The 19,140-nt window shown below is 35.6% G+C and overlaps 1 protein-coding gene across 20 annotated transcripts in view; it reads right to left on the bottom strand.

Moving 5' to 3' along the window:
• REPS1 (RALBP1 associated Eps domain containing 1) overlaps nucleotides 1-19,140 on the bottom strand; it is a 68,923-nt gene that overhangs the window by 21,005 nt on the left and 28,778 nt on the right. For 12 of the 20 annotated variants that reach the window (XR_012622537.1, XR_012622538.1, XM_074818960.1 and 9 more), the window contains 7 exons: nucleotides 16,988-17,141; nucleotides 16,497-16,541; nucleotides 10,452-10,579; nucleotides 9,814-9,976; nucleotides 9,454-9,517; nucleotides 8,445-8,599; nucleotides 3,611-3,750 (listed from right to left, as the gene is read on the bottom strand). Coding sequence is in view for 18 of the 20 variants with exons in the window: in XM_074818960.1 (XP_074675061.1) it covers nucleotides 3,611-3,750; nucleotides 8,445-8,599; nucleotides 9,454-9,517; nucleotides 9,814-9,976; nucleotides 10,452-10,579; nucleotides 16,497-16,541; nucleotides 16,988-17,141 (849 nt within the window). In the remaining 2 variants the exon portion in view is untranslated. The remainder of the gene's footprint in view (nucleotides 1-3,610; nucleotides 3,751-8,444; nucleotides 8,600-9,453; nucleotides 9,518-9,813; nucleotides 9,977-10,451; nucleotides 10,580-16,496; nucleotides 16,542-16,987; nucleotides 17,142-19,140) is intronic. The other 8 variants (XM_074818955.1, XM_074818961.1, XM_074818953.1 and 5 more) reach the window with 5 other exon arrangements.

Below are 19,140 nucleotides of genomic sequence, written 5' to 3'. Positions count from 1 at the left end.
ACATGTAAATATTAACCAAGTTTCAAACGCTACAAGAAAAAAACCAAAAAATTTTTAGTGCTCAGAAAATCTGACAAAAATGTTAGTATAGTTGTGAAAACAAATCAATATTCTTGTCCCATCTCTACACACAAATCAATGTAAATGATTCCAAAAGATACAGGACAAACTATATGGTGTTAGTCAACCTAATCTCATATGCTCCTCTACACTGAACTATATTTGGTGAATGGCCTGCACGTGAACCTAGCCTAACCCTAATTATTTTAGAAATAATTCTTTATGGAAATTCCTAAATAATTGCTTTCAAGCAGCTGAAATTAAATTCAGAAGAAGATTAACTAAAGTTGTAAGTGCTTTCATATATGGCGCCATTTTGTTGTAGGGACAGCCTTATCTCCTCATTTCAAACTTTAAACTGAGGCAAAAATTATGGGATACTGTTCATACGGTGTTTTTTTGGGGGGGTGGAGGTATGTGTTTCCTTCCTTGTTTTGTTGTTGTTGTTTTTATTTGATTTGTTTGTTTTTGTGGGGGTTTAAACACAAAACTATGCCCTTCATAGACAGAATCTAACAAAACCTTTTTAGCAAGGACATAAGGTTTTCCTTCCTAACTGTTCTCACTCCCCATATTAAACAGTTCATCCGTGTGTCACTCCACCCCTTCATGAAAAGGCAGCATTGCAAGTAGGTTGGAGCTATACAAACCTGTTGAGTGAGACAGTATTTACTAAGTCAGAAACTCAATGGCCAAGTTCTGCAAGCCTTTCCCCTGGTTTGGCCTCTTGTGTTTACACAGCTGCTCATTTTCATGAAACATGCATTAATACTTCCTTCAGGACCACCACCCTTTTAAACTTGACTTGACCAGTGGCTTCAAAGTTACCAGCGAGACTGGCAAACAGATCACGTGAATACAGAAATACTGTTTCTTAATTTTTCAAAACTTCCATGAAGGCATACAGCATCTATGCTATATTCTACTCCTCTGAAGCCAAACTGCAGGACACTCATTACTTGTCCTCAGGCTCCCTAGCTGGGCACAAATGAACACCAACACCTCCTGACTGCTCTGGGGAATATGGTATCGTGCTCCATGCTGAAATACTACCAGAAGCTAGTTACTGCTAATTCCCTCGTTAATAGAAAGCTACATATATTAAGAATCTACTGGACTGCATCTCAAACTCCATGCAAGGTTTAAGAGTGTTGACAATACAACTGATTTGCTAGGATAAAACTCCTACTAGCTTAAACTAACTTATCCTCTAAATTGGCAAAAATGTTTCAAAAATACTTTGAAAAGGTTAACTATTAGAAACTAAAACTCACACCCTGAACTGTTACTAGTAGAACACCAAGATATTTGAAACAAGGTGTAACAGTTGTGGACTCAAAAGCAAATCTCTGTGTCTGTGTCAAAGTTAATATGGCCATATGACACTAGACTCTTTTCAACAAAAATTTATTAGACTTTTCAAGTTTTTTTAAGCTCTCAGAACTAGCACACAGACTTCAAACTGGATGGAAAAGATGTCTGAAGCGAGAAAAGTGATGAGTGAAGAGATGAGAACATGAAGCATGTAGTATCCAGACTTAGGTGGATTTTCATAGTGCTCTTGATTTCAAAGTTTGAGATTGATGCCTTGGTCCACATGTGTGAGCTTACACTAACTGAGCCTGGCAACTGGAGTCTAAAAATCAACTATGAACTAAAAAGAACAGGGTAACCGACAGTTTTGAAACTAATAGGGATGAAACTGCCTGGAAAGGCACACGATCTAAAGATGCATAGGTTTTTCAAGCAATTCATTTGTTGATGACAGTTATAAGAGGTTCAAAGAGGAAACAGAGTGGTGCCTGCAGTAATACCAGAAATTTTTTCATGGCATTAAAACCTCGAGGACTTTGACCTGAGTCATGCTGAAAAGAAAATGCTGAGGAGCAAGAAGCATGCACAGCAATATAGCTGAAAAATCAGAAGTTCCTTTGTGTTAGAACAAAAAACTCTTAAGTTTTCAACTCTTATTTTAGTACAGTTAGTATTTGGTAATATATTTAGTGTGAGAACTTTCTCATGCTTCTTACAGTTTTAGTAGACTTTCAGAAAGAAAATATCACATTATCTATCTGAATGGACAAAGTCAGTTTTGTAAGACAAAATTTTGACTGATGGAGAATCATCATTAACTTTGTTCCACTAGTGCAATTATGCTATTTAATTGGTTTGAGTTGCATGGGACACTGAAGGAGTCTGTTCAATTACAATGCAGCTTACCAAATGATTAGCTTATTAAATCTTTATTGCAAACATGAGGGAATGTATCAATGCAAGTTTTAATACAGTTGCAGACATTTACAGCCTTTTAGCAACAACTGAGTATCTGCTCACCTCCCTCCTAAAACACTGCTTCCTATCAGCAGTCTAAGAGTCATGCTCTCAAATAGAACAACTAAGAATCACTAAATGATTTCCTACATTTTTTATTTAGTAAGGACATCACTGTGAGGCTAGCATTTGCCCTTAAGAGGAACAGCAGACTTTACAAAGTCCTTGTTTCCTGAGAGAGGAAGAAAATCCCTGCTCCTAACTGTAATCATAAAAATGTACTTATGTTCTGTTTCATACTAACTCTGATTTGTCTTTTACTACCACTTGAAGTCTAATGAAGACAGACAAAAAGCTCTTTCAACAAGAGAAGCACGTAAGATAATGCTCAGCTACTGACAGAACTATCTTGAATGTTAAAACAAGCTGAGAGTCTCAGATTCTTAAAAAGTTTTCAAAAAATAATTTCAGTACTTTTCCCTCCCGCCCCCCAAATGAAAAATAAGCCTCCATCATCCTTGTAGTATGGTTGCAGTCAGGAACTCATTTGAGTTGCTGAAGTAGCTCTTAGAACAGAACAGTGGTTTATTCTAAGTCGAAGGCAAAAATGTTAAAACAGAGCAACAAGAAAAACTCTAGGAATCAATCCCTTAAAGGCTTTTTAAAAAATGGACACTGGGGGAGGGGAGATTAAAAAAATTCTTTTTGGTAACTTCAGTTTCAAATTCTGACAAAATACAGCTTTACTATGTAAGACTGCTTATAGAGCAAATATGTATGGTAAAGGATGATAAAGCAGCAGCACATAACAGTAAAAATTTAAAATTTAAATGCTATGACTTCTCTAGATTACTGGTGAGAATCACCTCCAGAAATAAGTCTCGATGTCTGGATCCGTCAGAAATTTATTTTAATGCTTTGCAAAAGTGTTGGCTGTAAAAGCCCTTCTGAGGTAACAAAAAAACCCAACCAAAACCCCTAAATTAAAAAATCAGGAATTAACTTTTCCAATAAATCCTATGACAAAATTCTGTGATTAATATAAAGCTTAATTAACATTAATGACATTTTAAATAGTAGCTCATCTCACAATGAGACAGAAAAATCAGAAGGAAACATTACCTTTTTTACAATTTAACACGTGTAGAACCTTCCTATGTCTATTGTCCCGCTAACTTTTTCAGTTTGTAATCAACAATCCTCTTATGATGAATTATGGATGCAGACGCAGTTTAGTTATTGACTGGCAGTGAAATAACTCTTAAATAAAAGTGCTAACCTCACTGCTCTGATTCAATTCTGGCCAGGTCTGGTTTAGGGATGGCATTGATGGAGACTTGCTTGGAGGTGCTTCTGCTGGAGAGCTGGAGTAACCTACCTCACCAGTCTGTTCTCCAACTTCTGAAATGACAGGAATCACTATAAACCAAAATCATGAATTGCATTCAGTTTATTCTCAGAAGACCTGCTCACATCTCATGGAAAGTGCAAAGTACTTTTGGTTTAATCTTTTCTGAGTAAATACTTAGCAGCAGACAAAAAACCCATTCATTCAAGTCAAATATACTATTTATCAGGTGCTATTCTTATTTTGAGGATCTTTCTGAAAATTGAAGATTACTCTGTACCATACTATCTTCCTGTACTTTGACTTTTAAATAGCAATTTTAGATTTTTACTCCATGTAGAAATAAATATAATTCTTTCCTACATTATAAGAAAATAACTTCACATTAATGTTTATTACAACAAATCCACCACTGAGAAGTTTATCTTACAGTAAATTACTTCCTTATATGAAAGGTTAAAGCAAAACTGGTTTATCAATGCACCACAAACCAAAAACATGAAAACTGAGAGGAAGAAAACCATTCCCTTAGATTATTCCCCCAAAAATATTTTAAGTTTTAAGCCTCCTTACTAAAACAATGGTGTTTCAATTCACTACATTTTGCAAATTGAGGAAGTCTAGTAGCTGTCACAGTGCAACTGTACATTCTTACTGTTATTTCAGTTTTCTCTGAGCTTTCAGCAAGTACAGTCCCTTGCAGAAACACTCCTTCAGAGTTGTACAAATTTTCATGATGCAGCATGCTTATTTTTGCTCTGTTCAAGCTATAAGAGAATTGGGTAAGGTAAATCTGAGCAGCAGATTAAGCATTCTGCAAAATACAGTAAAATCCTGCTTCTACAGCTTCTATTTTGCTAGATACCACAATACAAGCTAATGCAATGCATTGAAAGCCCCACAAAACTGAAACTCAGGCTATAACTGTATAACTGGATAAAGTAACGGGAACAGTTGAAAGAGTGACTGGTAAGTAGCTAGACATATTAAGATGTTTGAGGCCCAAAGAATTAAAACTGCACAAGAGAAAGATGGCTTAATTAAATTACCATTTTAAAGGACTGCTCGATAGATAGGTGATTGAAGACAACTGCCACAAGACTGTGTGATGCACTGTACCAAAAACTAAGATTTATAAAAGGCTCCTGAAGAGCTGAACTCTGCAGCCTGCTATTCTGCTATGACAGCTCAATATTCTGTCTGCTGTTTTCCATTCAGAAGAAACTCATAACAAATCCAGTGTCAAATTGAACTGGAAACAGTGGAACAGTCAATAGTGATCAACTGCACCTTTGAAAACTAGCAACAACCCACTATCGTCTCCAAAGTGCTGCTGGAGTCAGCAAGAGGCACAGCCTGAAAAACCAGACAAAACACTGAAGTCCAGAAAGAAATTAATTGTCCCATCTTGAGGCCAGGGGAGACTGAGGTGCTACTGACATGATAAAAAACCACACACAGAAACCAGTAACTCACCAAAATTTCAAAGGGCTTGTAAACTTCTGTAAATAGCCAAACATCAGGTTGTGCCCAGCACCTAGTAGTATCTTGTACTACTGTCCTTTAGGGAAAATGGCTTTACAAATTATTCCAGATAGAAACTGCATCTAATACCTGCTTCAGGCAAAAAGCATCTGGCAATAAAAAATAGGCTACATCAAGCTAGTATTTACAGGTGCAATGATGTCACATGATACGCTGTGGTTACTGCACACAAAACAATATGCCAGTGGTAATGTTTTGGGAATGCATACTGCATGTCAATTGCTCTGAAATGTAATATAAATAAGATTTTTCTAATGAGTTAACACTTAAAATTCTCATTTCAACAGTGATGCACTAGATAACTAACTACTAGTGTAAAAGACAAGGTCAAAAGGCTGAAAACTGCTGTGGATAGGCTACACAGCCACCTGTAATTCAAGGAATTTTGCAAATATCCAAACAAAACATGCATAAGACACCTACGGAAAACTTCAGGCATTGAAGTAATTAAATTGTGTAAGACACAAAGCATGGCAGATTTCTTTTGTACAAAGAAATGTCATTGTTACAGCAGCCCAAACAAAAAAATAATCACAGAAAAGCAAAACTTGCTTTGAGTTTTGTAAAGGGTGGTTTTTACTAACCAAGATAAAACTGAGTTTAAGGGAAACTATTCACATTTATTTACATAACAGGAAGTGAGACTAGTACTTTTTTCAGCCGCAGATCATAAATTCTGCCAAGACAGATGCAGATGCTATCAACAGTATTCAATTCATAAAACAAACGTATAAACACTTAGAGAAGTATTTGTACAACTGCCTAACTTCATGCTCCAATTTTCATTCACTGCATTTTTCTTCGAAAGGCTGTTCTTACACAGAGATATCTTGCTCATTCTGAAGAGCTGACATTATCTACAGATACCACAACACAATGTTAAATCTTAAGCAGAGCTGCTGCAATCCAAATAATTCTTTGAAGTATACGATCCAGTTCAAAATACGAAAACCATTCAAATGTATTGTAGAATTACCACATTATTCTAAGGACTTAAAACACCTAATTTCTCTCTCTAGTCAGCAGGAAGATACCAGCACTTCATTTAACATTTTTTTTTCTGTTAAAATTCTATACAGGTGCAGTGCTACACCAGAAAAATGACTAACTATATAAATGCTTTATTATACAATAGCTCTGTGTCTTGTGAGAGAAATACATATCCCCGGTCATGAAATCAGATTTAAGACAAGACCAATACATTAATGGGTGTGAGACATCTGCAGTTTGTCACATAATAGATTCACAGGGGCTGATGAGGGAGAGTCTGTCAGAGTAGACCACAAGAGTTCTTCCCTCCCTCTGTCTGAACAGAGACATAGGGTGCAGGGAGTCCTCTGTGACTTTTCTTTCTGCTGGCCACTGATTCAAAAGTCAAAATGGAAAGAGACAGCAAGTTTCAAGTGCAGAAGCATGGAAGATCAAGGGGAAAGTTTCCAATAAAAGGACAGAATTAATAACGGTACTGTTAACACTTTTGAAATAAAGTTTACCATCTTGCACATTCGTTTAAAAAGACATTCAAGCAATTCACCTTCTTGAACAGTTTGAAAGCAGTTATTCACACTGAGGCTTCAGTCAGTCAAACTGAACAATTTCTTTGAGAAAGTTGTATCCTATGAAAAAAAGAGCCCTCAAAGACACTCTAGTGCCATACTTTATAGTTTCTATTTCTGAGAAGGATGTTGAAAGCAAGCTTTATTGAAATACAGCTTTTATGGGAACTAAAAAGAAAAAATCATGACAGAAATTTAAGTGGTTGATCTTTCTAGGCTGATTTACAACTCTTAAGTTGAAGCCTTGTAATTTAACATGCATACTAGGCTGCACATAGACCTCTGAGTAACTTCTAATTTATATTAAAATAGTAAATGTATACTGGAGATTTGGACTGTTGTAACTACAAATAAAACTACAGCCATATCAGTAACTTCTCCTAAAGTCTTTATTCAACATACAAGTTCTGGTGATAAATCATGTTAGGTGCTAGAAAATATTAGCTATTTCCAATAGTGGTGGCCCACATTTAAAAAAATTAAATCTAGTTAATTGAATAAAATTCAACAGGTTTGGAAGATCACTTTTCATTGTAGCTATTAATAAAAGCAGAATGAAGTACCAATCAGAACTTTTTTTTTTAAGCACAGCTTAGACAGCAATGGTAGCCTTTTAATATTCACTAGAACACGACAACTTTCCTTTAATATCAGTGGGAAAAACATTTTTTTTTCTACTTTTAAAAGTAGCTTTTCCTCAAATTTAAAGACTGCTTTGTACCTCATGAAAATAAGTCAAAGTTTTATATTAACAAAGTTGCCTGTAAAGTAAGACCAATAAACATACAACACTTTCTGGTTTAATGTCCAACTTACAAAGTTTCCAGACAACTTCAGTTAAATGATAGAAGCCCTGAGATCTATAACCAATAAAGGCAGTAGAAGATCAGGTATAGTTTGGTTTTGTTGTTGTTTTTTTAAAAAAATAACAATGGTTTATACAAGTAAGTGTTACTCTATTTCTTATCAAGATTTTTGCTTTGCCATCACCTTAACTCAAAAGTAGACGGAATGGGTAGGTTTCACACTTGCTAGGTATTCAGCCAATTAATTATATGTATTTTTCATGAACGTCTTTCAACATAGCAAAATATTTACTCATATGAAAACACTTGAGTTGCAGCTGACTGCTGCTGGAAAGGTTTTTTGAGGTGCCAAACTACTCCCACAAAAAATGGTTTAATTATTAAAGCAGAGGTGGTAAGAGCCACTGTATCTAGTTTAAGAACTCATCAATAATTGTCAGATGAAAGTCTCTGACATGCTACAAACACAGTATGAAGAGACTCCCTTTGAAGTATTTCATAAAAAGAAATAAAATTCTAGGAAATCATAGTACCTGTGCACCCACAGTATAACCTGGCTTCCCAAGCAAAGACCGCTGTTAAAAAGTAATCTAAAGCAGTTTTGAAATATTCAGTTTCCTTTATCTGTTCTAAAATAAAAAAAGGAAGATGGCCAAAACCATCTTGTTTTTAAACACCACTTTTACATAGAACAGTAGTCTGCTTTTCAGTTATGGGACTGAGTTTTTGGCATATATTAACAAGCAGAACTCACACTAATGCATTATGCTCATACAAACCTATCAATATCTGCTGATATGCTGTAACAACTATACCATCATTTGAAAACATTGAAATTTGTGTTGATGCATGTCTTACCCGTCGAGTCTTCCAAATCAATCAGTTTAGGCATTAAACTTTCAGGTAACTTTTCTGGCAAATCATACCCATTCTTCCTAGCAACTACCAGATGAAATGCAGCACAGAACTCGTCCAATGTCAGTGCACCATCTTTATCAAAATCTGACAGTTCCCTAAAAAGAAAAACTTAGTATAAATAAAATTTCTTAAGGTTATTTTATTTCTAAGTCATACTTCTGTTGTGCTATTTGGAAAGTCAAAGAATGCAGTCTATAGTTAATTTACCATATTAAACACTTCATATTAGCACTACATGCTTTACTCTTCAAAGAAAATGAGCCTTCATTAATAACATTTCTTAAAGCTTAAAAATCATTTAACCCATTTTTATCTCTCTGGGTTTTTAACTCATTTAAGACAGTACTACACAATATTATTGGCCTCAGATTTTTGGCAAAGTATATTAAAGAAATCACAGTGCTGAGGCAACATGATTTATTTTAAATGGGAAAATACCTGAATTAGAAATCATTACCTTGAAAGAAACATCAAATCTGCCAAGGTAAGCCATTTAATTATAGCATGTAATGATACAGTACAAATACAATGAAATACAAGCTTTGCACCAAGTCAAAGCTGAATTTGTCATCAAGTCCCACTAAGTGCATTTAAAAATATTTTCATCTGTACATTTCATTTAAATTTACTTAGCCTTGAATAAATATAGATAAGGAATTATTTAATTTTAAATGCATCCTTAATAAAAACCTCAAATAAATTACTTCTTATTCTGAAGTGCTTGAAATTTCTTCAAAAGCTCAAAATGCCTTGTAAATAGCGACAGCCTAGACCCATTAAAGCTCACTAAAGTAATATAATATGTAACATAAACATGAGTAGGACTGAACATACTATAGTAGTAGTGAAGTTTCACTTAATACCTTCTAGTAAGTAGATTATTAAATGACTGCCAGATAGCTATCACCTTTCTCAATAATTATCCTGAATAAAGACACATCACACTTACCAAATATGAGAAAGTTCAAGAATAGGTAGTTTTGACTTAGTGAAAAATTCTTTAGCTGCAGATCCTGAAAAATTACAACAAACATTTTTAATATTTGAAGGAAGTTGAATCATTAGAAGACTTAGTTATGGTAAAGGAGATGAGTTCTTTTAGCAAAGGTTTTTGGAAAACTGGTACTAATTACTAGGGTTAAACAAAGGAAAAAGGCAAGTCCTTTCTTGAATTACACTGGAGTTTACTAGAACATTATCAGTAAAATGCAGAACTTTCTTCAAAATGGTATGCAAACCTAAGTACACAACAAAGTCTTTGTAACAGAACTGCTGCACCCACAATTACATTTTTTAAAGAGTAACTTACCTGGTATAAATCCATTCAGATCAGGTTGAATGGTTTTAAACTGATTAACATAATACTGCCTTTGTTCATCAGTTATTTTCCAGGGGTCATCATAACTACTTGATTGCCTACGAATTTCATTTGTTGTTGTAGCTGATGCTACAGTTCGTACTGTTGTCTGGTCCTGAAATGAAATATTTTTCCTCAGTATTATCTACCTAAAATGCTTCTATGAATTCTCAACTTCTTGCCTTCAAGAAATAAAGCATAGTTAAATCTCACAGTAGTTTAAAAACTGCAGGAAGCCATCAGATTGCATCTACAGGGTGACAGGGTATTTTTGCACACTGATACATATGGATAGGAATGACTGCAGGTATGTAAGCAGAAAAAAAAAGTATGGCACATATGCAAAAAAGCTAAACAAATGTTTTGAAGTCATAATTCTTGACATATTTTAAATTAGTAGCTTCCAGTTAATCATTCCAAATGAAGTCTACTCAATGAAACAAGTATCTGCTGGGTAAATAGCACTGAACAGACTACAGCACAGATACACAGTAAACATCTACAATGAAAATTATAAAAAAAAAAAAAAAAGAAAAAGATTGCAACATCAATCTGAATGAAGCAAATCAAATACCAATAAAGTGTCACACCTGGACAGAAGCAGGATGCATGGCTAAAAGAGCACTGGTTGGTGGGGTATCTGCAAAACTGACCCAATTTTCTTGATGGGGTGGTGGTGAATGGCCAGACCATATGGGATCACTAGAAGTAGATGAGCCTGAAAGTAGAAGAAACATTTCCTTTTCAAAAGACAACCTTGAAAACTGAGTAAGAACTATGGAAATGGAAAGCAGTCAAAAAAAAAAATCCTGAAACACATATTCCTGCCAGGAAGATAGCAGTTGTAGAATGGTGAAGAAAATGAAAATCAAATTCTACCAATGTGACTAAAGTTCACCTCCTGATAACTCAACTCCTGTAGATATTTACATCAGGTCAGCTTAAATCTGCACTAAAAAGACAAAAGCGAGGAACAAGTTTATTGCAACATGTGTAAAATGTAAATTGGGTTTTATCCATTTAATGGATTTTGAATGAGTTAATACTCCAAATTTCCACTTAACTGAAATGAGCAACACTTGTATGGACAAGCAGCTATTTAGAAGTGACATACAATATTAGCATGCAACTTTGTTATTATAAACTTTTTTAGGTTTTATTTTGCCATTCAAAGAACACAGCCTTAGAAATTCCTCTTAGGAAGCAGTCTTTTTGGCACAGATACTTTTTTTTCCTAAATTATTTCTAGACTAACTTAACTCAGTTGCTTAAAAACAGGCCAAGAATAATAAAAGGCATCCATATAGAGTGCTGACATCTGCTATGTATTAACTATCTGGAACACAATAATTGAGATTCACCCAGTGCCTTGTTATAATCTACTTCTGAAGTACTGCTGATTGTCAATGTCTTAATATTAAAATAACAATAAAGCAAGTATAGAAAGATTTGACCACCCACTGCTCTATGTACAAAACCCTCCAAATTCTTTTAAATTGCAGTTACAAATTAAAATTTAAGGAACTCCAATCAGAGGGAAAACAAACCATCTAGAACAAATCTGGAAGAAACCAAGGACTCCATTCTACTCCCTGACTCCTAAAAGAAATGCTGAACTCCTTAAATCTGAACAGCAATGGTGAAACTGATTAACCTACTCTTCTTGCACAACTAAATGCTTTCTCTTGGAAGATGTTAAATGAAGTCATACTTCAATAGGAACTTCTGCCTCATATGTAGAAGCAGATTTCCTTCTACAAGGCAGATCAATTTCTTGAGAGTTTCTGTAAGCCCTCCACACAACCCATAAACAAGAAACATGACATTAATGTAATAATTTTAATCTTGCCAATTTAATCTATATTGAAGCAATAAACCCCAAGAATTTATTGCCAAGATGCTGACTAAAAAATATTGCTACAAGAAGTCCATTTATATATGAAGTAATCTGTTCATGAAGCTGACAAATATCAACAATTTCAGGTTCTTGGAGACTCATGAGACTACTAGCACACAATCTGCAGTAAAGAGAGTAAAGGAAATCCAAGAAACAGTGCGGCACAGAGGGCTAACATCTAAAGTGACAGTAACATTGTTAGCATACAAAATTGCTACTTAATATCTGGAAGTATGCAATTACTCTTTCATTCCATAAATGGTCTTTTTCCTAGGAGAAAGGTCATGACAAATGCTTAGAACTGGTTTATCTTTGCTCTTCCCCTACATACAATAGCCATAATTGTGCACAATGTATTTAATCTTGCATTACATAGAGTAAAGATTGAGATTTCCAGGGGGAGAAAGATTTTTTGGAGGATATAAGTCAAATATACAAAATTGAGAGGTTACATTATTTCTGAATTTCATCAAAATATGAGAATACCACCAACGTTTTTTTTGTGTTTGTTTGTTTGTTTTTTTAAAGTTAGCTTTACTAGGATAAAAAGCCACTATTAACTATTCCTTTTGTTCCCAGATTTGTTCTCCACTTCTGGAAGCTCCTGATGTAGCCTGGAGCTTTTAGTGACTTTATCCAAAATTGCTGAGAATAAAGACAATGAGTTTGAAAATGCTTTTGGCCTTGGGATTCTTCAGTAGCTGTGAAACACTAGAAAGAAACATGCAGAAAAGCTCAGTCTCTTTCAGCACTGGGCTAGCAGACAGTAAGATTCAGACAAGTCCTTCCTGTCTCTCCTATGGATATGCCACACTCAAATTTTACTTCTGATACAATGGCTCTCTGGCTCTCAGACACTGACATTGTTACCACTAACCTCATATATTTTTACTCCACCTTTACTTCTCCCAACAACTTGTCTTAGTACAGTTCAATTTGTACCCACTTAGCACAGCCCCTCTTCCAAAGCAGTGCTTTGACAGCAATGGAGATGCCAGTAGCCCACACTGTCATCCCTTCTGAGTACTCTCCAAGTATTATAAGAACTGTTGCCTTTCTCCTCTATTCAAATAATCCCAACAAGAATACTCTTGCTTCACTGTTCCTGTTACTCACTCTGCAATGCAATGTTTTAGGACGCAGGATGGGAAGGCTGGAGAACACTGGAGAAAGATTACTAGTAACTGTGAACACCTGGATCTACACACATACTCATGGACTGCCACCAGTCATTAACTCAATTCTCAATCATTAAAACTACATCCCTTTGATATTTGAATTGGAGATAGTCACTCCTCACTTTATTCTCAAACTACAAAACCAGACTGGAAACACTGATGTAGAAGGGAAGGTGGAAGAAAACCGGGTTACAGAGAAGAGTCAGAACAATCACTGGACTTTTATTTTATGATTTGTAACCCAATGAAGAAACAACCTTTAACGGTCTCTGTGCATTTTCATCAGTGAGAATGCCATTAACAGCACTATGAATGGAGAGTAGACCTAAGACCAATTATTAGATCTGAACTAGCTGGTGAAGTCTAATGCACTATATATAGTATGAAGACCTAACTTGAATTCCTGTGGCTGCTCTATACTCTTCTCTAGCTTGAATATCTTACCAACATATTGACAACTTAGGAAAAATGATCCCATTTCCTGTGGGAGAAAAATTACCCCCTCACTTTAAGCTACAAATGTTGGTGTAAGAAATGGTCTATCTAGATAACATCTGAGTAGCTTGTAGTTTTCAGTAACTATACAAATGTGGGTTTACTCACAGAGAACTAGATTTTCAACTTCGTAAACTAGCAAGAACTCTCCTTACCACCAATCTGTGATGAAACAAAACCAGAAGGCTGGTTTTGTCCATAAAGTAAACAGGAACAATTTTGGCAATAAGCCAAAATGCTATAGAGCTCTTCCCTCCCTGAATCACATACAGGTAAGAATAATCCTTAACTTGTAACACGGCCAATTATCAACAATTATTGAAGCAGTAACCAGGAAACAAAGAAGTATTGTCCCCTGTAAGCACAGCAAATAACTTAGGACTCAAGTTGCAAGTGAACTGTTCACACAGCAGACATATTCCACTTCTGTTCATGAAGTTTTCCAGTTCTTGATTTCATGAACTGCAGCAAAATCTCTCCCAACAAGAAAGAAGCGTGGCTTAGGGCTGCAAGTTCTCATACATATTCAGACATCAAAACAGAACTTTGATGTAATGCCAAAGAAAGCTAACAGAGGGTCCTATGACTGAATAGAAGACCTCAGATTTATTTTTTTTTTACTAATTTGAAATAATTATTTGGATAGTACAAACATAAATGCCCTGTTTTGCTTCCAGTCCAAACAGACTATAAGGTAATGAAAAATAATTTCTAGTCCCTATTCTGACTAACATTTGAAGTGAGGAAGGGGCTCTTTCTCATAAGTTTGTCACCGTCAGCATTCTTCTAGCAGCTGACGCTGTAGTGCAAAGTGAGCTGAAAAGGTAAAAGTAAGAAATTTGGTGCTGTCATCGTCCCCCGTCGTCCCCCCCCCCCTTTTAGCTACAGGAACAGAAAGCTCTCATCTCATATACAATTCTATCTCCTACAAGGGGTTCAGTCATCCACTGTATTATTCTCTGAAGACTGATCCAGATCAGAGATGCAAGCCAGAACTGGGACATAACAACATGATTTCTGAACAGCTTTATCTTAAACTGTTAAATCAAAGACACCTGGAAGACTTGAGAGACTCAGGTTTGAACAGAATTGACTCCAGCATTTAAGGATGAGACCTGAACTAACTATAAACCTAATTCTACGCAGGTGATCAACGTCTATCATTGAAGTTTTAATTCCTGATATTAAAGTAAAATACATGCATCCTTTGGGGCACTCTGCAAAAAGGCTTGAAGAAAGATGGTAACAAGCCTTGGCTTCTGATTTCATATGTGAGCTATTCATGACAGTGCCTCAGAGTCCAGCTACTTATAAAGCATCACTAATACTATCCTAACTGAATTACTGGACAACACAATGACAATGTTTTGCTCTATTGAGATGAGAACACTACAGCTGTAAGTTATACTTAAGACTTCCGATACAAGGTAAGGTGTAAGGTTTTTTTAAAAACAATTGAGTCACTATCTAATAATTATTCTACAGCCCAATTTGATACAGAAAGCACTATTTAATTTTGTTCGTGGTGGGAGTATGATGACGCAGTGGAGTGTCTTTACTATGCATAAGTCAGAATCTTCCTGTTTAAACACATCTTTCTCCAAACAAAAAAAAATGTTTTGATTTTTGTCCTTCTGGTTTAAGGCAGCATGCTGCTTATTATTAGACCCATCAAACATTTTCACACTTTAGGTTCCATGTTTTCAGTTGACAACCCCATTACCTTCAATGTTTCACATAATGTGAAATACAAGCAGAGAGACCTGGGTTCTTATTTTTCTTGGATCACAAGTGAAATGGCATAGTCATGCCTTAAATCCTACTGAAATAGTATCATGCACTTGCAAATTACCTGATTTCTCAAGAACATCTTGCATTGGAATCAAGATGAGCTTGCAGTGCTGATTTTAAGAAAAGTAACCAACAGTCTATCTGGTTCTACCTAGATGCCAGCAGAACATCATTTTTCTACAAAATATTGTCCTTCAAAATGATGAACTCTCTACAACAGCTGAAATTCAAAGGAATAATTAATCATCTGCAGTGCAAAAGAATTACCCACAGTCAATCAGGTTAACAATTTTTGTTGACCTAATATATGAAAATCCACTCTATATGTAGCGCTGGCAGAACAGACAATCCTTCCATAACAGTATCTCTGAAATACTTTAAACACACTACGTGCTTCAGTATGGAATATCAAAATGGTGAATATTAAGCTAGTTCAGAAATATTTTCAGATTGCTACTGAAAAATTTATCCATTAGACATCACAGGGAAAGCATTGTCAAACCGAAATATTAACATGGTATTACAACTTTATTTTTAAGAGGACAAGATTGAACTCTTTAACAGTAGGAATAGTTTGCATACTTCCCTGGAGTCCTTGACTTCATAAGTTGGAAAAACTTCACAAGTTAGAAATCAGCTACCAGACAAACTTGTATTTCAGCTTGCAAGAAATGCAAATCAACTAAACTATGCAAGAAAAAAAGTCAAGAAACTTAATGCTGAAAAAAATCACAATGCCTGGATTGAACCCCTTAGAAGTGATTATATATGCAATGAGCAGACTAATAATGTTGGGTTTTTTTTTTTAATTCTAAATTGACTGACACTATCAAAGAACATTCATTCAGGACACTGGCATAAACCTCTACATACAATCCATTTCACTTCTAAAATAAGTTTTATTTCCTTATCCAACCAATTCTAAAAACAGAACCCCTGGTCCTCCACGGATGCTTATAACTACAGAATAACAATAAATTGAAAGGTAATAGATCAATTTTGGAATATCACAACTGAAATAAACCAACCAACCACAGTTCCATCTGAAACTACAGCCTACAAAATGCAACATATTAGAACCTGAATTTGAATTGCTCCATGGTTCCCAAGTTTAAGTCTATCAGACATCAGAAAACAGAACTTTTTGAAATATGAGATATTAAGAGGGAAAGCTTTTTAAACCTTGAGCACAGCAATACAACAACAGGGAGGGTCTTCATGTTAAATGAAGAACAATAAAGGATGAAAAGCTTCATTGAAACAAGAGGTTCTACCTTGACAGATTGGAGATACAGCAGCTTCAGTTATGTTTACATAAACTTTAAAGAAAGCAAAAAAAAAAAAGGTAAAAGAATTAGTTGTTCTGACAATTCATCTAATCTACCAAAAACGCAATTCAAACAAACAATACGTTATCTGCTGCTTTCCCTTGAGATCCCCATGTTTTTGGGTATACTGACAGTTCCTGCACAATTTCAACAGGATGTCAGTTTTGTATTAGAAAACTTTCCACTGGGAAACTTCCATACTTTCTTTCCCTCCCTCCAAACTCTAAGCATTTCCCATACCACCCTAAGGAATGGATCCACCATATGCAAGACCACAGATTCCACAGTGTTGCCATCAACATGAACCTTTGAATCTGCAAGAAAGTTTCCAGGATTGGAAAATACAAAGATATACTGCCCTGAACTCATTTAAGATACTTATTTAAGAATTCCACAACTTTGGGTTACAGCTGAAGCATAACAGAAGACATTTATACCTGGTTGTGCTTCACTAAATGGAGCCCAAAAAGGCCCAGGTCCAGCAAGAGGTCGTTCATTATTCCCTCCGCTGGGATGGCGGTTGTGCTTCCTCCATGTATGTGGAGAGGTTGGTGGGGATTGCTGTGGTGAAACAACTGGAGATGTGGACTCCTAATAAAACAAAGGAACCTTTTAAGTTTTTTACTAAATACATAAAAGCCTATCTAAAACCATTATTTCTAGGAACAACCATCACTGCAGTTAAAGTCTCATTTTAGAGTGAAAACTTTAGTACTTATTAAAATGAGGGAACAGGAGAAGTACAGTATGACTGGGACTGGACGCGTTCACTTCAAGCAATGTTTCCTAATGTATTTTTAACTTGGCATTCTTAAGACAACAGCAATGCCGAGTTAATGACCTAGCTACAAAGGAAACTAGATTACAAGATTCACTTTCACTTGTGATAAAAGTTGCATTTGAACCCAGGTCTCAAAAGAAAAGATTACTTACTGTACAACTTATCATACCTAATTTTCATCCAGTGATTCACAATCAGTTACTTTCATTTAAAAAACAAACCAGAATTAAACATTGAAAAAAGTCACCAGACAGGCCACATTGGTTTTTTTTAATATGCAAAAACATAGATATAATTTTTTCAAAGAATGATGCCATCTAGGATATACTTCTCTGCTGTACAAATTACAAGGTAGTTTTGCCCTCATGTTAAGGCTTCTCTTTAATCACATATTGTACTATATTCTCCCTGAACAGGTAGGAAAAAAAGAGAATCATATGTGGAATTTCTACCCGGAATCAGTTCTCATGAGACATTCAGATTACCAGTTATTCCATTTCAAGTAAAATACAAAGGAAAAATAATTTATATTGTACCATGTGAAGTATTTATATAGTAGAAAGTAATCTCCTCCCTACATCTAGATCTTTTGAAATTCCTGTTTGCCAGATCTCCCAATTTGAACTAAACTGTATTAGTGAAAACAAGTACGACAAGAAAGCAAAGCTTGAACTCCGAGTTTCCTGAAAAGTAAAAACAAAGCTAAAATTCTGTTTCAGTAGTAGGCAAAAAAAAGCATTCGGTAGTCTGTCAAAAACTGTTAATATACTATCAAGTACCAACAGCCAGACTGGCTGTAGGCTTCCAAATGATTCTTAAAACTGAACTGGTTTACTCTGCTGAATATTCAAAGGTCATTATGCTTTTTAATCAGTATTACGCCCGCAAAAGTCTAAAAGTCAGTGAGAAAGTGCCATAAACATGCTTTTCTCCAAGTGAGGTACTACTAAAACTACAAGCATCCTAGCAAGAAAGTTTGAGGGCCACGATGACTGGTTACTTTCTAATGATCTCAACTGTCACCATTTTTTGCGTCTGATTTTCCTATTTCCTGGGATACAGGGCCAGCCTGGTTGATTCTGCAACTGAGGTATGTCCTAAAGTTCTGACCATTGAGTCAGATTTTCTTAAATAAATTCCTAGGCCACATGATTTTGAACTTTCCATTCAAAGCATTTAAATGATGCCCATATGTATTGGCAAAGAACATCACAAAGTGGCTGGCAGCAGTACTAATTCACTTCAACTTTTAATTCAGGGACCAGCTGACTGCACAAAGTCACTGTTTTTCCACAGTACCTCCACCAGTTCAAGATTTTGTTGCAGTTACATGCCTGTCTGAAATTTGCCTGAAAATTCCTTCTCTTAGCATCTTACTTGACAAGAAATTTAGTTTAGATGGCAGTACATTCTCACCCTTACACGTACATGAGGGCAAGAGGAGGAGTCAGGGCATCCAGAGAGACGCTTGCAGGCTGGAAGCTAGACTGGGGTTGAATGGTGAGTCTGCTTAGCACAGTGCAAGAGGTGCTAGGAGAATCATGATGATGCATCACTGAAATCAATTAAAAGCTTCCTCTTCCATTGGCTTTTATACAAGCCACCCTTTATCAAACGAGATTTGAATGATATTTGATTTTTTAGACAAAATACCATGAGTAAACCTAAGGAAAGCTATGCTTGTTCACAGACACTATTCATCTACTTCAGTACTCTTACTCTGGTACGTCAGATGGTCCAGAAAGATACAGAAGAAAACCCGAGGCAGACAAACGTATGATAGTCTACCTAAAAGGAAACCACTCACTA

Source organism: Strix aluco, chromosome 3 (genome assembly GCF_031877795.1).
Source record: "Strix aluco isolate bStrAlu1 chromosome 3, bStrAlu1.hap1, whole genome shotgun sequence".
Taxonomy (NCBI): Eukaryota; Metazoa; Chordata; class Aves; order Strigiformes; family Strigidae; genus Strix; species Strix aluco.
Note: the sequence above shows the minus strand (reverse complement) of the source record. Positions and strands in the feature narration are given on the sequence as shown.